At 45.7% G+C, this 17,051-nt stretch overlaps 1 protein-coding gene across 2 annotated transcripts; it reads right to left on the reverse strand.

Moving 5' to 3' along the window:
- Positions 1-4,920: 4,920 nt before the first annotated feature.
- Positions 4,921-15,331, reverse strand: Rabl2b (RAB, member of RAS oncogene family like 2B). Of its 2 annotated transcripts, none has more exons than XM_076556617.1 (10): positions 15,244-15,331; positions 13,505-13,658; positions 11,125-11,154; positions 9,760-9,839; positions 9,038-9,117; positions 6,859-6,970; positions 6,481-6,575; positions 6,154-6,237; positions 5,517-5,985; positions 4,921-5,321 (listed from the first exon to the last, which is right to left on the reverse strand). In XM_076556617.1, exons 2-9 carry the CDS (start codon positions 13,609-13,611, stop codon positions 5,905-5,907), a joined length of 669 nt encoding a protein of 222 aa, XP_076412732.1. In that variant the 5' UTR covers positions 13,612-13,658; positions 15,244-15,331; the 3' UTR covers positions 4,921-5,321; positions 5,517-5,904. The 2 variants fall into 2 exon arrangements, with proteins under 2 accessions (XP_076412732.1, XP_076412731.1); XM_076556616.1 differs by having other exon boundaries at positions 6,481-6,578.
- Between the last annotated feature and the right edge of the window lie 1,720 nt (positions 15,332-17,051).

Raw genomic sequence — 17,051 nt, forward strand, 5'->3', positions numbered from 1 at the left:
ATCTGAAGGTACCAAGCCCACATGGTACACAGACATACATGCTGGCAAAATACTCATACACATAAATCTAACATCCCCCCGCCTAAAAAAACCCACAAAAACGATAAAAAAGGAGTGCTGTGGCTGGGTAGGGTGTGATGAAAAGAAATTAAAAAAAGAAAAACCCAATCAACAACACACTTGGAATAATAACAATGAGGTTCATCAAGGCCATATGAGGGATCTTTGAAACTTGGCCATAAGAGGGATTGGAAAACCAGTACTCCTAGACTACAGATAAAACCTTTAATATACAGTAAGGAAAAGAAGGGCTCACAGTGTTTCTAGAAAGGCTAAAGGATCAGATGAAGGAGTATTCGGGCTTAAATATCAAAGAGTGACTGGGACATGACATGGTAAAGCTATACTTAGTAACGAACAGCTGGCCAAACACAGTAAAAAGTTACACAAGATTGAGCTTTGAAAGGACAGAAGATTCTAGAGGCAGATCAATACCACTAATGCAGGGAAATGAAGAAGGGACAGAAAAGAAAACATGAAGTAATATTGTACATGACTTTTGCAGAGGATTAAAAGACTCTGATAAATACCTTTTGTTGTCTCAAACTGCAGTTCCAGGGCTAACGTGGAGAGTTTGGGCTCTGAGTGTGCTTTCTTTTCTGCCTTGTTTTCAAGGAGTATGCCCTCACATCCAGATCATTTTGATCATGTGCCCAAGGCTCTTGTTAAAATGTATTTTTTTCTTTTTCTTTTTCTAACCACAGGGAGAAAAAAAAAGATATAAAAGTTCAAGGGGAGAAAAAGTTTGCTTGAGACTTGCAACAGGAAAAAAGCTTGGTGATTAAAAGTATGTATTGGTAATCTTAATTTGCTATTATGTGCCCTGTATGTTATTTGAATTTGATTCTTATGTAGGGAAAGAAATTTACTAATGTGTATGAGGGAATTATTGAGAAGGATGTAAGTATGAGTTCATATTTTTTTATATAAAGTGTTTAAAAAAGAGGTACTTTAAATAAGCATCAATTTTATGTAACAAAACAAGGTTTTTGTCCTAGGAATAAAAAATAAATGAAGACTTAGTTACTGTTTTATTGCTATGAAGAGACAACATGACCAAGACAACCTATAGAAGAAAGACTTTATTGGGGGTTTACACTTTCAGAGACTGAGTGTACTGGCTAGTTTTATGTCAACTTGACCCAAGCTAGAGTTCTCTGAAAGGAGGGAAACCTCAATTGAGAAAATGCCTCCATAAGATCCAGCAGTTAGGCATTTTCTTAAATAGTTATTGATGGGGGAGAGCCTCGACCATTGTGGATGGGGCCATACCTAGGCTGGTTTCTTTTTGTTGTTGTTGTTTTGTTTTTTTGAATCAGGGTTTCTGTGTGTAGCTTTGCGCCTTTCCTGGATCTCGCTCTGTAGACCAGGCTGGCCTCAAACTCACAATGATCCACCTGCCTCTGCCTCCCAAGTGCTGGGATTAAAGGCGTGAGCCACTACTACCCAGCTGGCCCTGGGTTCTATAAGAAAATAGGCTGAGCAAGTCATAAGGAGCAAGCCAGTAAGCAGCACTCTTCCATGGTTTCCGCATCAGCTCCTGCCTCCAGGTTCCTGCCCTTCTTGACTTCCTGTCCTTCACTGATGAACAGTGATGTGGAAACATAAGCCAAATAAACCCTTTCCTCTCCAAGTTCCTTTGGTCATGGTTTCATCACAGCCATAGTAACTAAGACAGTGAGTTCAGGACCATCATAGTAGGGAACATGGCAGCAGGCAGGCAGGCATGGCGGGCCAGTAACTGAGAGCTTATATCCCTTTTTGTCAAGCAGGAGGCAGATAGAGAGAGGGGTAACTGGGCTTTTGAAATATCAAAACCCACTTCTGGTGACCCATTTCCTATAATGAGGCCACACCTAACCCTTTCCAAATAGTTCTACCAACTACCAAGCTTTCAAATACATGAGCCTGTGGAGGCCATTCTCATTCAAAGCACAGAGAGTATAAAACCATTAAAGTTTAAAGCCAAGTCATGGAAGGTCTGAATAAATTATATAAGGTTTGTGGAGAATGGGACTTCAGGGTAATATATATTTGATGATAATAGTTGACTACAATCCTCAGATTATACTGATCTACTCATGATAAAATTTGCATTTTTTTAAAAAGATCTATTTATTTATTATGTGTACAGTGTTCTGCTTGTGTGTATCCCTTCAGTCCAGAAGAGGGAGCCAGATCTCATTATAGATGGCTGTGAGCCACCATGTGGTTGCTGGGAATTGAACTCAGGACCTCTGGAAGAGCAGCCAGTGCTCTTAACCGCTGAGCCATCTCTCCAGACCCGCAATTTTTTTTTGTTTGTTTTAAGTTTTGAGACAAAGGCTCACTCTGTAGCATGGCTATTCTGGAACTCACTATATCAACCAGCCTGGCCCTGATCATTCGCAGTGATCTGCTTATGTCTGACTCTTGAGTGCTAGGATTAAAGGTGTGTGCCTCCACACCTGGTTCCATGGTATTCTCAATAGATAAAAGTTGCAAATATTTATCAGAGAATGAATAAACAAATCGTCGAGTATATACATTTTGGAACATGATCCAGCCATAGAAGTACATGATGTATGGATGAATCTCTCTCTCTCTCTCTCTCTCTCTCTCTCTCTCTCTCTCTATATATATATATATATATATATATATATATATATATATATATATATATACACACACACACACACACACATATATACACACACACAAACACACACACACACACACACACATATATATATATATATATACACACACATATATATATGGTGGTATTCTAATTGTACTGAAATGTGATTTTGATTGTATGCTAATAAAAAGTTGCCAGGGGGTCAGAGCTATTAGAGCCATAGACAGAGTGTGGCGGTGGTGGCACATGCTTTTAATCCCATAGATCTCTGTGTGTTCAGGGATACAGCCAGCATTGGAGATATATGCCTTTAAGACCTAGGGGGCTGTATATTCAGACAGTGACGAGGCAGTCGTGTGTTTGGGTTTACAACCAATGAGAAGGCAGAATGACTGGAAAATCGACTTACACACAGCTCTCTTTCGGGAAGCTGGGACACCGCAGGCGGAAGGGTGAGATTTTAGCTCTGAGCTCTGACCTCTCGGCTTTCTCTTTTACATTGTTTCTGTGTTTCTTATTTAATAAGACTGTTGGATACATACTCAGATCATATATATATATATATATATATATATATATATATATATATATATATATATATGATCTGAGACAGGGTCTCTCTCTATAGTCCTGGGACTCACTATGTAGTGAGTGCTCTGCCTCCCAAGTGCTGGGATTAAAGGCACACCACTACACTCTGCTGTGGATGAATCCCGAAAGTGGAATAAGTTAGATACAAAAAGTCACATAGTGTATGGTTTTACTTATATGAAATATTCAGAGTTAACAAATCCACAGAGACAGAACGCAGGTTTATCATTGGTAAGGCTTTCACTTTGGAGTGATGGAACCACACAGAATTGGCAGTTATACCACATTGTGACTATGAAATGCACTGAATGGTCAGCCATGTGAATTTCATCTCAGACATTATGTCCCTATTTAGTCTATTTAATTTGGTCCCTTCAAAAACCAGCTACATCATAAAGCATGACAATGGACCCCTAAAGCTTGTCAAGACGTAGTCTAATGACAGCTCTTGTGTGGTAGTTGGTACCTTGTGAGCCCCCCGACCCCAACACCAGTGCCAGTGGATAAAGGCACTTTCCCTCGGAGAAAACAGCCCCAGCAGGCCATCTAAAAACTGCCTCTCAGGCTCTGCTTCCAGGAAACCTGATAGATACAAAACAGCTACGTGAAATCAATATTGGTACATTTTTTTTTAGTACATGAAGTCTATCTCAACAAAGCTATTTACATAAAAAGAAATAGTTACTGGGATAAAATGGAGTTCAGTGGTAGAGCACTTAACTAGCTCATGAGGTCCTAGACTCAAAAGCCCAAAATTGCAGCACACACATGTGCAACACACACATACACACCTACCCACCCACCCAGCTGATTAATCATTTACAGTAACTATTTTTTTTTTCTTTTTAGAAAGAGTTTCACTCTATAGCTCTGGATAGCCTGGAATTCATTATGTAGACCAAGCTGGACTTGAACTCAGAGATCCACCTGCTTCTGCCTCCTGAGTGCTGGGATTAAAGGCATGTTCCACCATGTTCAGCAACAAGTTTTTTTGTTCTAGAAATCTTACCTCATCTGAGTAATGCATTCCTGAAAATCCCTGATCAGAAGTCAAAGTTGAACACGTATCATTTTACTTAAAGGGGAAACACTTGTTGCTGAGATCTTAAATCAATATTAAATTAAAAAACACACAAACAATAAATTCCACTGAAACGGTCTCCTGTAGTCAATCAAGACTTGGGCTACAGCATGGCAGCAGATCAAGGCAGTCTTCCTTCACCAGTATGGTTGATGTTTCTCTTTGTGTATTTCAGACCACAAAGTACACAAAGATACTTAGTATGGTGGTTTGAATGAGCATGACTCCCATTAGTTCATGTGTGAATGCTTGGTCCCCAGTTGGTGGAACTGTCAGAAAGGATTAGCAGGTGTGGCCTTGGAGAAGGTGTGTCACTGAGGATGGGCCTTTGAGGCTTCAAAAGACCACTCACCATTTCCATTGGTTCTTTCTGCCTTGTGCTTGGGGTCAAATGTAAACTCCCAGCTACTGCCCCAGCTCCATGCCTTCCGCCTGCTGCCATGCTCCCTGGCATGATGAACCTGGACTCACTCTCTGAAACTCACTCTCATTAAACACTTCCTTCTGTAAGTTCCCTTGATCATGGTGTTTTGTCACAGCAGTAGAAAAGTCACTGAGACACTTAATGTTTATGAAATTTAATCTTTATTGTACAAAAGGAAACAATACAAACAAAATAATAAAGACAATGGAAATGATGCTGAAGACAATCCTAAGTGCAGGCCAGCAAGCTGCAGGAGGCAGGGCAGCTCTTCCCAGGCCATTTCCTGCCACCCACAGAAGATGCTAGACAGGTGGAGGAACACTTTCTACCCTGAGATGGAGGCTTCAAAAGAAGCTGTTGTTCACGTGGTGGGCAACAGTAATGTGCGGATATGACCAGATATGGCTAGACTTGGCGTGTTTTCACGTGACTGCAACAGAGTCCTGTTCCTGTGCTCTCAACCCGACCTAGAACAGCTCCTGAAACAGCACTAAAAAAATCTGTAATCAACAGTCGTCTGTCCAAAATATTGTTGAAAAAGTTGGCTGGGAGCCGGGCGTTGGTGGCGCACGCCTTTAATCCCAGCACTCGGGAGGCAGAGCCAGGCGGATCTCTGTGAGTTCGAGGCCAGCCTGGGCTACCAAGTGAGCTCCAGGAAAGGCGCAAAGCTACACAGAGAAACCCTGTCTCGAAAAAACCAAAAAAAAAAAAAAAAAAAAAAAAAAAAAAAAAAAGTTGGCTGGGAGACTCAGAGGGCAAAGGGACAGAGGTCACAGATTCTGCAGGACACAGCGTAGTTAGGGGCCAGCAGTCCTGTCAGCAGCAAGGAGAATCCCTGAGGTCAGTTTGGGATGAAAGACAACAAACATTGCATGTCTGGTAAGAAAACATGAGCATGTTCACTGATTCTACACTGCCAGGCTGCTGGTGGGGTGGGGAGATTCGAAAGACATGGATCCCTCATCCTGCTGTAGGAAGTTGGTGGGATAGCATGCCTGTCTAGTGTGTTTGTGTTGACCTCATCATGGACCACAGAACAGTGGGTTTGCAGGAAGTTGAGGAGAGATGTTGGGCATTCCAAATGGCTCCCTGATACCCCTACTCAGCCACGTGTGGGTGTCCTCTTGATTAAGAAGGAGACGGGCTCTTGACCATGCCACTGTGCTCTTGGTCTGGTGTATCCTCCTCTTTCTGCTCCAACTTGAAGTTCTGTGAACAAGGTCATAGGTGAGGCCTGATCCCGCATTTGTCCAATTACAGTTCTAAGGCATTGAGTGGTGGCAAAGGCAGGCAAGACTAGTCTGATGGATTATGCGTTTACATCTCTGAAGAAATCATCTACTTTTTCTATCGTACCTGAAACCGGGCCTGACTTACCTCAAGCTCCTGTAAAACCTCATCCATGAAGTCCTGGGAGCTTTCCTTGTAAGCCACAGCTAATCGAATTGCATCATTGAAGAGCTGAAGGTGAGGCAGAAATGGCAGAAGTAGAGCAGTGGGCAGGGTCTTGGACCACCTTGTAATCTTCACTGTGCCTTCTCATCACCCTGCTCCCACAGTCAGTGGACTCTGTCTCACCAAATGTGGTCCTCTCTGCTGCACCCAGCCACCCACTGTCCTTGTTTTCCTCCTTTCCCTTCCCTCCTCCCTGGAACTCCAGGACCCATAAGCCACTTCGGCAGACTGCCTCTCGTTTGCCATTACCTTCACCACATTGGTACCATCGGCAGCTGAGACGAAGTACAGGGGCAGGGAAAACTTCTTGGCGAAACTGAAGTTCTTTTGAGTCATCTGTATGTCTGCTGCAGAAAGAAGCAGGGCATTGGCCAGTCCACCCAGGGAAAGGGGAGAGTTTGGAAGGAGGGCCACTGGAGGCTCTGTGCTAGGAAGTAGGGAAGGGGCACTCAGTTAACAGAGATCTGTGTCTTGGGAGGGCAGGTTTTGCTGCTGGCATCCCCACTGGGAAGGGAGTATCTTGGGAATGAAAAAATGACTGGAAGGCTACCCATCCTTGGAAAGAAGGAAATGTGTGAGGCTGGGTCCCCAGGAATTACTGTCACCCCGGTGCAGGGGTGGCCCCACCATCAATTTTATTGGCCACCAGGATGCATGGGATCTCCGGCCTGAACTCCCGAAGCTCTGCATACCAGGTACCCAGGTTCTTATAGGTGATTTTCCTCTGGACATCAAATACCTAAAGAGGGTAGAAGACAGTTTAGATGTGACAAAGTACTTTATCAGTTCCAGACAACACACACCCAAATAGGTGTATGTAAACTCAGACCAGCTCCAGAAGAGGGCCATAGAGAAACCAATGGGCACGCACCACAGATGAAGTCAGTCCCAGACAGAAAAGAGGTAAGCTCAAATACCAAATGCCAGAGCAGGACTGAAACTAAAATGGCTGATGCTCCCCCGCCTCCCCTAACACACTCACTCTCTCTCCTCTCTCTCTCTCTCTCTCTCTCTCTCTCTCTCTCTCTCTCTCTCTCTCTCTCTCTCTCTGTGTGTGTGATTTCTGGGGTTACATTGCTCCATTTGCCTTATTTCACCATCTTTTATATTTAGTACCCTTGGTTATTAGAATTAAGAGTTTTTAGGTTGTCAAGGGCTTTTGTGCTTAAGGGACTGTGGAAGAACAGGTGATGAGCCCCTTCTGTGACCCCCTCACTGTCCTCATCCACTAGCTGACAAGCTCCTCCAGGTGGCCTTTATGTGCACACCACTATCAGTCTATGTACACAAGTAGTCAAGAGTCCTGTGCATGTAGTCAGGAAAGAGCAATCAGAGGAGGCTGATGGAGATGCTGGCATCTATGAAGAGACTGACCACAAGCAACATTTTCATTGAGTGGGTATAAACTGCAGAAGGAGGAGCAGTTGGGGGATGGTGAGAAGAATGGACCAGCCTCTCTGTATCCCCCTGTGCTGCTACTTATGGATGAGATGGTACCCATTCATAATGAGAGCAGTGGTGTGTGTATTGTAGGAGGTAGGGCTAGACGGGTTAGGTGGTGTTAAATGCTATAAAATGCCAGGGCAAACTTTTTTTGTAGGCAGACTTACAGCTGTGGTGTCAACTTATCCAGCCATTTTTTTTTTTTTTTCCGAGACAGGGTTTCTCTGTGTAGCTTTGTACCTTTCCTGGAACTCGCTTTGGAGACCAGGCTGCCCTCAAACACACAGAGATCCGCCTGCCTCTGCCTTCCGAGTGCTGGAATTAAAGGCGTGCGCCACCACCGGCCCGGCCCTGCCCATGTGTTCTTATCAGAGATGCAGCACCTGCTTCCTTTGTGATTAGAGCCAGAGTGACTTACAGAGTTGTTACCAAACCATACAGCTCTTACCTGGTTTTCTTTGGGCACCCAACCTTGAATTCTAGCTGCCATTCCACACCAGCTCTTACTGACAAAGTGTTCTCACTTGGTGACAATCCCTAGGGTTCATAATTCGGACAACTAGACTATGGGATTGGGGTTCAGCTCCTTAGAACACATATTAAGTATGCACAAAGTCCTGGGTTTATTCCCTAGTACCAAGCCCAATTCAAACCAAACCGAATCAAACCTTAAATAGTCTATTGACTCATGCCACAGATGCTTAGCATGGTATTCATGAGAATGTTTTCTCCGTGGACTAAAAGAAAAACACATTTCTTCAAAGCATGTAAGAGCGGTGGCCTAGAAAACGAGGCCGGGAGCTGGGAGGGAGGAACTCCCAGGAGACGGAGTTTCAATCTCACTTGAGCTCTGTGCATACTGACTTTTGGTGACTTTTGTGCCGTCTATTACCTGAAGCCATCCATTATTGGGTGAACCCATGGTAACTATCCACGGTACATGGTAACAGTACAGTGAGAGCCTGGGAGGGAGGTGAGGGCTGGTCTGAGAGGGAAAGGTCTTTCAGAAGCAGTGGGTAATGGCTGAGGGTGGTCTTGAAGTTTCACTGTGAGTGTGCTCCATCACTAACCAGCTATGGCCTTGTCTCAGCCATGTTTTCCTTGGGCACTACAATGGCTACAGGAGCCCAGCTTCTTTGCCTTTCTTTTATCTGCTCCCATCTGAGGACAGTTCCTCTGGGCATCTTCTTTTTTAGAAGTCTCTGGGTGGCTTTGAATCCTCTCTTATTATCTGTATTTGGTAGTGGGGCTCAGGACTGATGAGCCCCTTGTCTCCTTATCCCTTGGGCCCGAACTGCCTAGTACCATTTTTTTTTTATTTTATTTATTTTTTTTATTTTTTACCACCCCACTGGTTTCATACCATGATGCAGGCGTGAGCCTTGTGGTAGTAGGAGGCATGCATGCTCTGGAACCGCTCCTGGCCTGCCGTATCCCAGAAGTCTGCAATATGAACACAGTTCGGTCTGCCCAATGGGGTTGGGGAGTTGGAGGGCAGAGAGACCCCCACATGCCCCAAGCATTTCCATGCAGGTCTCTATGCAGAAACATGCGTGTATTGTGAGAGGTGTGTATGCAGTGCTATGTGTAGGAAGACCCAGACCCAGACCCAGACAGAAGGAAGGACAGTGCAGACGGGAGTCCCAGAAGGGAGAATGTAGGTGCCCTTTGTCCCCACACTGAAGATATGGGGCCCTAAGACTGAAATTTCCACAGATGGTGGACAGTCGGGATATGTGGCCTAGTGACCCCAGGGGAAGGTCATGTCCTACATTTGAGAAGTGGTCAGGCCACAGATATATTTCTTGATACTGGCTGAATGACGATCCCTGCAATGGGGAAGTCTACTCCCTGTCAAAGGCGTCTGCGCTCCTTTTCCCTCTGGCAGGAACAGTCCTCCAGTGTCTGCTTTTCTACATCCTGGCCTGCACACTAGTCCTGGCCTGGGTGTTAGGAGACTGTATGTCCCGTGTGCCTCCATAAATGCTCCGACTTCCCATTTTTCTTCTTCGCTCTCCCATGAGCCTCCTCTCCTACCACCCCCACGCTCCCACTCAGTGTGGCCTGGGGACCCATGCTGCTCACCCACAAGGATGGTCTTGCCGTCTACTGTGGCCGTGTGTTTATACAGAGTCAGAGCGTATGTGGACAGTTGCTGTGGCTGACTGGATGCAGGTTAAGGAGCAAAGGTGAATAAAAAGAGGTAAGGAAATGGGGAAGGGGCATTTGGGTGAGAAAATGGGCCCCCTCCTTTCTTAGCTTTTTTTAATCTTTTGAGACAGGTCTCACTCTGTAGTCCTGGCTAGCCTGGAACTCACTCTGTAGATCAGGCTGGTCTCGAACTCACAGAGATCCACCTGCCTCTGCCTCCTGAATGCTGGGATTAAAGGCGTGCGCCACCATGCCTGGTGCTCTTTTTGTTGAGACAGTTTTTCCAATATAGCTCAGGGTGGCCTCAAATTTGTGGCTATCCCCGACTCTGTCCTCCCTCTAAAGAAGTTAGATTTCAAGTTGAATGAATCCTACAGACAGGCAGATCCAGCTTCAGTGGCACATGGTCTAAGACAGGGCCTGGAGAACGTCCTGGGCACCTAAGTGTGAGGTAATGTGGAGCAGGATTTTACAGAATAGTTGTCTTAAGTGGTGTCATAGTGCTAGAAGATGTAACTGTGGACACTTTGAGTCTTTCATGGACAGAGTTCTGACAGGCCAGAGCATCATGGTTGTCTCATAGTAAAAACCACCCACAGGCCAGGCAGCTGACAAAGTATTTACAAACTGAAGGTACTTGTGTGCGAAACACTGACAGAATACCTAGGGAACAGCATCTCTCGAAGCTGAAATATGTTGGACAGTTTAATGAGCAAAGCTGAAGCAAGATGAGTGATCCTTGGTACAGACTGAGTGACTGAGGTCTGAGTCTGCGGGGGCTTTGGGGGGAAGGTCAGGGGAGAGGGTTACAGGTCCCGCAGTTCTTGCACGCAGCCCTCAGGGGTCCACTTGGGGAACTTTAAGATGTCTCAGTTACAGCTCCTTACTCCAAATCTGTACAACGGGACAGTGCACAGGATGAGGGAAAAGCTGACACCCTACATTTTTAAAGTTTATTCCTACCAAAGACTTGTTAGGCTCTCAGGAAAGAGGTGAAATGATTTCCCCACCGTCAGAACTACTAAGAAGGAGGTAAGATTTGCACCCAGGCTTTTGATACAGACTAAGTACTGTCTGCTATTCTTCCTGCCTCCCTGGTAGAAACCCCAATTTAAGTAAGCTTTGGATGCAACAGCCTGGATTATAGGATGCAGTTTGGGTCAGCCAGTGAGGAACTGGTGTGAAGCAAGCCCACGGGTCTTTCCTGGCTGCTGCTCTAAAGGGGTGGACTGGAGGTTATGATGCCCGAGAGTGGGAAAAGCCACAGGAACGAAGGACATTTCAAGTCTTTAAGGATACAATCCATCCATGAGAAACCTCTCCATGAGTCTGTAAGGGAAATGTGCGAGGTCACAGGTCACGTAGCATCTCTGTCTTCTTGCCCTACTTTATCACCCTGGGGCTGACAACTTTGAAGCCACATGAGACTTTCTAGGTCTTGTGAACTTTCAGCCACAGTTTCTAGTCAAGTCTGCACCATGGGAATCACCATTACCAAGCCCACACAACCAAACTGCTGGTGTCACTCTAGGGGTCAATTTGCATGAGGCTCTCTGATCTTTTATTTCCATCTCATATACGGCTATACATAGAATTATCCCGTCTATGCAGGGGAAACTGAGGCCAAGAGACTATTCTTGAAAATAACAATCAATAGTTAGTTTCAAGACTGTCATTCCTTAAGGCTTTGCTCAGATGTCACCTGAGCAGGAAGGCAACTCTGTAACAGGTAAGACGTTCCACCCAGCTTGTACTCTTTCATCCCTCTCTGTCCTGCACAGAACCCCAACAGAAACACTAGTGGATGTCCTTTAATGCCTCTATCAACCAGAACAGAGCATGCAGCACAGCACAGTGAATCTTCAGTCTACTGCTAGCTTCCAATGTCCCGGCAGGGCACTGGTGCCCAGCCTGTATCTGAACACTTGACGGTGAGCACAGCTAACATGCTTCACTTAGTGTACATTTTGGAGCCACAGGATAGCCTTGAAACCTTTTCTTGCTGTCACAGCCACTGACTCCCAATCAGACCACACAGTAAATCTAAACAAAGAACAAAACAACAAACCTCCCACCTCCTGGAAAGATATTAAAATCATATACATCTATGATTTATATAACAGTGTATATACATTTTAAATAAAAACAAATAAACAGATTTTAACATTCCTATGATTGTTAATTTCAAATGCCAACATGATGTAGTCTAGAACCACCTGGGAGAAGGGCCTTGGGGCCTAGAAATACTGAAAACTGGCGGAGAATTCTTGAGTCCCATTGAAACTGAAATGAGGTTTTCTCCCCTACCAGCTTCCTCTAGACAGATTCTACCATGGTCTCTCTCTCTCTCTAACATTCTGCTTGAGATCTAAAAGGGGTTGGGAACTACTTGTCTCCAAAATGTCCTGGAGGCCATAACTGTGTTAGTCTTCTGATGGTCTGTTAACAACTTAGTTCATTTTTAACTGCATTAAGTTAGGCTAAAGCTGACTGAGGAGGCACTCCTGGGGCTTCTCTCCAGTTCACATTTCTCCAAAGGTCTATCAGTTATTAAGTCAACAATCTGGTCTCCCCTTGCCTGCCACGTTGGTTTCGTGTGGCAGTTTTTTTTTTTTTTTTTTTTTTTTTTTTTCAAGACAGGGTTTCTCTGTGTAGCTTTGCGCCTTTCCTGGATCTTGCTTTGTAGCCCTGGCTGGCCTCGAACTCACAGAGATCCACCTGCCTCTGCCTTCTGAGTGCTGGGATTAAAGGCGTGCGCCACCACTGCCCGGCTCCTGTGTCAGTTCTAAATTCAAGTGTGGACAAAGGGCTGATATTTACTGGGTAATCTTCCAAATCCTTACCTTAATTGTATGGGATGTTGTTGAGGTTAAAGCAATTGTAAAATATGACGGCAGAGCTTTAATGTAAGGTGGAGAAATGAATGTGGATCCATGAAGCTGGCCTAAAACTAGCAAGGCCTCTAGGAACTCCTCACAGCTGAGTCTGAAGTACAATGTGAGGTGAACTGGGAACTGGTGGGGTGTAAGACTAAATCAGACATTCATGTAGGAACAACTCTATCCTCATTCTCTGAAGGCAGAAATGGGCATTCACCCTCACCTCCTCACCCCCAAATGGGTGAGAGGTAGGATGCCTGATGGAGATAAACCAAAAGGACCACAGAACCTTTCTTCAGCTCTCCAGGTGGAGAGCTGTACACCTGCACAGGCAGGCACTGAAGAAGGAAGAATAATCCAATACCATCACAGCCAATCACCGTTGCTATCTGTGCTTTCAACTCAGGGAGTCCCTCCAAGAAAGCATCTTTTCCGCCTTTATTCTACCGGTCACGTTCCTCTCTCCATTCCCACTGTCCCGCTCCAGCCATCCCTCAGCCCTCACACATGTAGTAACATCCCCTCCTCCGCACTCTGTACTGCTCCAGCCATTCCCAGGGTGACCCGCTCTACCACTTCCATCGGGACTCAGAAAACTCCCTGATTTCTGTCCCTCCAACTCTCTCCCATTTCCTCATAAATACGGCTGAAGGCATGAGGCTGTTCTTCGGCCACACACACTTGGGCTCCAGTCGAGGCTCCCCCTCACCAGCTCATAGAAACCACACTCTTCATCTCTGGAGGACTTTTCTAATCAATCCATTCTGGGATCATTTCTTTTCCCTAATCTCCCAACATACTTGGACTTGCCCACCGCGCTGTCTCCCAGACAGATGATCTTCACGTTGTCATGAGCATCATATTTTTCTTGATCCAGCTCACAATGCTTGCTTCTGTCCCCTGCCATTAGCTCCTGGCTGTAGACAAGAGCCAGCCTTGGAGTCTTGTCACTGTCTGGAAAAGTCAACAGGAGGCCACCATTAGAGATGAGATCTCCCTTCAACTAAATCTACTTTCATCTTTTTCCTGAACAGCCGATGGCGCACGCCCAAGGACCCCGATCCTGACAACCTGGCCCCATCTGCTGAGTCTTAGGGCTGGAGCTTTGCCTCTAGATTCTCCCGTCATTTCCTGTTGCAGGTGTGCTCAGGCCACACTCCCCCCCTACCTTCCATACTAGATATACAAGTTCAACATACAAGTTTTCTTACTTGTAAAATGCAAAGCAACAAACAACAACAAACAGTGCCTAAGTCACATGGTAAAACTGAGATGACACTAACCACACAATCTGTGGTGCCTGGCCCACACTCTCCACCCACCTTCCCTTCCCACCTTGCTGACATCAGTAGCTGCCTCACACTCCCGTCACCTTGGTATTCCTCAACACTTTTTTTTTGCAAGTGTTATTTTTAACCTCCAGGATAGTGGTTCTCAACCTTCCTAATGCTGCGACCCTTTAATACAGTTCCTCATGTTATGGTGACCCCCCCAACATAAAATTATTTTCATGGCTACTTCATAATTGTAATATTGCGGCTGTTATGAATTGTAATGCAAATACCTCTGTTTTCCGATGTTCTTAGGAGACCCCTACGAACAGGTCGTTTGACCTCTGTAGGGGTCATGACCCCCAGGTTGAGAAATGCTGCTCTAGTAGTTTCAACCGTTTCTTAAATGTAGATGATGCAAACCACACCTACGCCAAGATTTTGTCCCTTCACTGCCTGAACTCTGATATTTAACTGCTCATGAGGTTTGTAAATTGGAGACTAGGGCATATAGGAATGTTACATGTTAAACATAAACAGTACTTTAGTTCTGTGCAAACTCATACTCCTCATATTTCCCTAAGTACAAGACAGCACTACCACTCAATGTCACCACCGGTGTGCAACATCCTCTCTAGCCTGGTCCACTCGCTTCACACCCAAATAAGACTCGGCAAGCAAAACTGCTAGGAATGCCCAACAATCCAGATTCTTCGCTGGCTGGGCGCACAGCAATTACACCACGGCACAGCGGCAGGAATTCGCACTCACTGATCATTAACTCGAGCGGACACCGAAGCGGGCTCAACTGGCTGCAGTGAGGGCTAGGACACAGGCGTGGGCACTAAGCCTGGCATAAAAAAACAACAACAACAGGGTCCCGCGTTGGCACGACTGACTGTATTTCCTTCCGCACAGCCACGGCCTCCGCACACGCAGGAGCATCGTGAGGACTCTGCCCCCCCATCTATCGATTCGCGATGGAACCCCCCAGTGACTGTCACTGTCCTCACGGTCTAGGGGGGCGGGCAAACTCTCTTTCGTGTGACAAACGTTTTTTAGGCGCCCACCAGGCCTAACCACCATCCCCCTCGTAAGGGACTCGCGAACTGCGGTCGGGCCTCGGCCCGGTCCCCGCCTTCCCTCCGCCCCACCTCTCAGGCGGGTTCTCCAGGCACTCTGTCCTCGCTTCGGCTTCGGGGGGACCCGGGACACCGCCGATGCGCTCGCCCACCACAGCCCCTGGACCACAAAGGCAGCCGGCTTACCCGCTAACAGGCGACCACACTCCGGTAGCGGCTTGGCCGCGTCTCTGCCGCTGCTATGCGACCGCACCAGGACCCCGAGCTGGGCTGTCCGGCAATGGCCCGAAGGACCCCACTGGGGCGCGGGCTGGCTAGCGCAGTGCCTGGCTGCCTGGTGCCTTCCAAGGATGCATGCACATCTGGTCCACTGGCCGGGAGCACCACAGAGTGGGTGCACTGGACTACTGGTCAGGGTTGGGAGTGGGAACCGCAGGTTAGAGAGGCATCTGACCAGCAACAGGTTGCTGCAGGTTGTGATACCTTTGATAGGATACATCTAAGCAAGTTTCTCGACTTTCGTCATCTGTGGTCTGTCACTGTATTCTATGAATGTGTGGGTTGTGGGAAAAATTTGGTAACTGTATAAAGTCTCTGAACGTGCAATTGAATGAAAAAAGAAATAAAAAGGAAGGAGATGACTGCTCCTAAGTATGGTGGGGAAAGTTTATTGTTGATAAAAGGGAGAGCATAGCCAGAGGTCGGAGTGGACATGATCCTGGGTTGCTCCATATGGTGAGAGGAGGGAGGTTTTGAGTTGACTTGAGTTTCATTAAAAAAAAAAAAAAAAAAAAAAAGACTAAATTTTGGCTTGGGATTAGGACAAACATACTTCTGCCATTTTTGTGCTATAGCAACATTCTCAGCATTGATCATAATATACCTTAACTGTGAAATCAACTATGAAAAATGGAATATCAAATGTTCAGCCAAGACTTAATATCTTATTAAATAAAACTAAAATTAAACAAGCACATCCAGATTTTGCTTTTGTCTTAAATGTTAAAATTTATATGTGTATCAGAGAATTGTTGTAAAATAAAGTTAAAACACAGCTCTATATGATTTATCATCAGTAAATGTTTGAGTCGTGTACCTGTTTTCTATACCTGTAGAGTTCACCTAAAAATTTCTTGAGGTGAAAGAGGCCACGAGAAGAAACCATGTGAGAAGCTTTGGCCTAGACAGCCTTATGTGAACAGAAGTTATGAGAGGAGCCCCACCCTGTTCTAGCAGTTCTGGGTTTATCTGGCAGGTATTTGTGAAAGCAGGCCTTAATGCTGTGGACTCCCTGAATGTGCTGCTCCTGGGCCCTCCTAGAGCAGTGATAGGGTTGTGTGATCACAGTTTCTGAGAAGGTTGGAGGACTGGATGACATACAACAGAGCACGACACATAGCATACATGGACAGTGTGGCTAAAAAGCCTTTGTAAGCAAAGGCTCTCGGGGGATGGGGAGAATTGTTCCAAGTGGGCGGGAAGAAACACCTGGCCACCATAGCAACTCCATTTTAATCCTGAGATCAGGGTGCTCCTTGAAGATGAAGGGAAGGAGCCTTATGGCCAGATCTGTATTTTTGGGTCCTGGGAGACAGACATGTTCAACTTCCCGAGGCTGGGCCCTTGAAAGATGTTTAAAGGTAAAATTCCAGGGAGGTGCGATGTCAAGGATGATTCTAAATGTCTGGTAATTATCATACTTGTTGTTTGGCTACTTGCCTCCTGTAATATTAGAGGGAGGGCACTAGGCAGGACTTGCGGGTTGTGGTCCTTCAAGTGGATGGATTGATAGCCTCATTTGGCTGGGGCTGTGTGACTTCTATGACCTCAAGGCCACTTTAAGTTACTTGGTTGTTGTCCTGCATTCTGTCTTTTGTTAGAGACTGCTTTTCAACTGTGAATTTAAAACAATTTTTTTTTGAGAGTGTCTCACTCTATGGTCCAGGATGGCCTCAAATTTATGACAGTCTTCTACCTCAGCTAAGATTACAGGT

The sequence above is a fragment of the Peromyscus maniculatus genome, chromosome 20 (genome assembly GCF_049852395.1).
Source record: "Peromyscus maniculatus bairdii isolate BWxNUB_F1_BW_parent chromosome 20, HU_Pman_BW_mat_3.1, whole genome shotgun sequence".
NCBI lineage: Eukaryota > Metazoa > Chordata > Mammalia > Rodentia > Cricetidae > Peromyscus > Peromyscus maniculatus.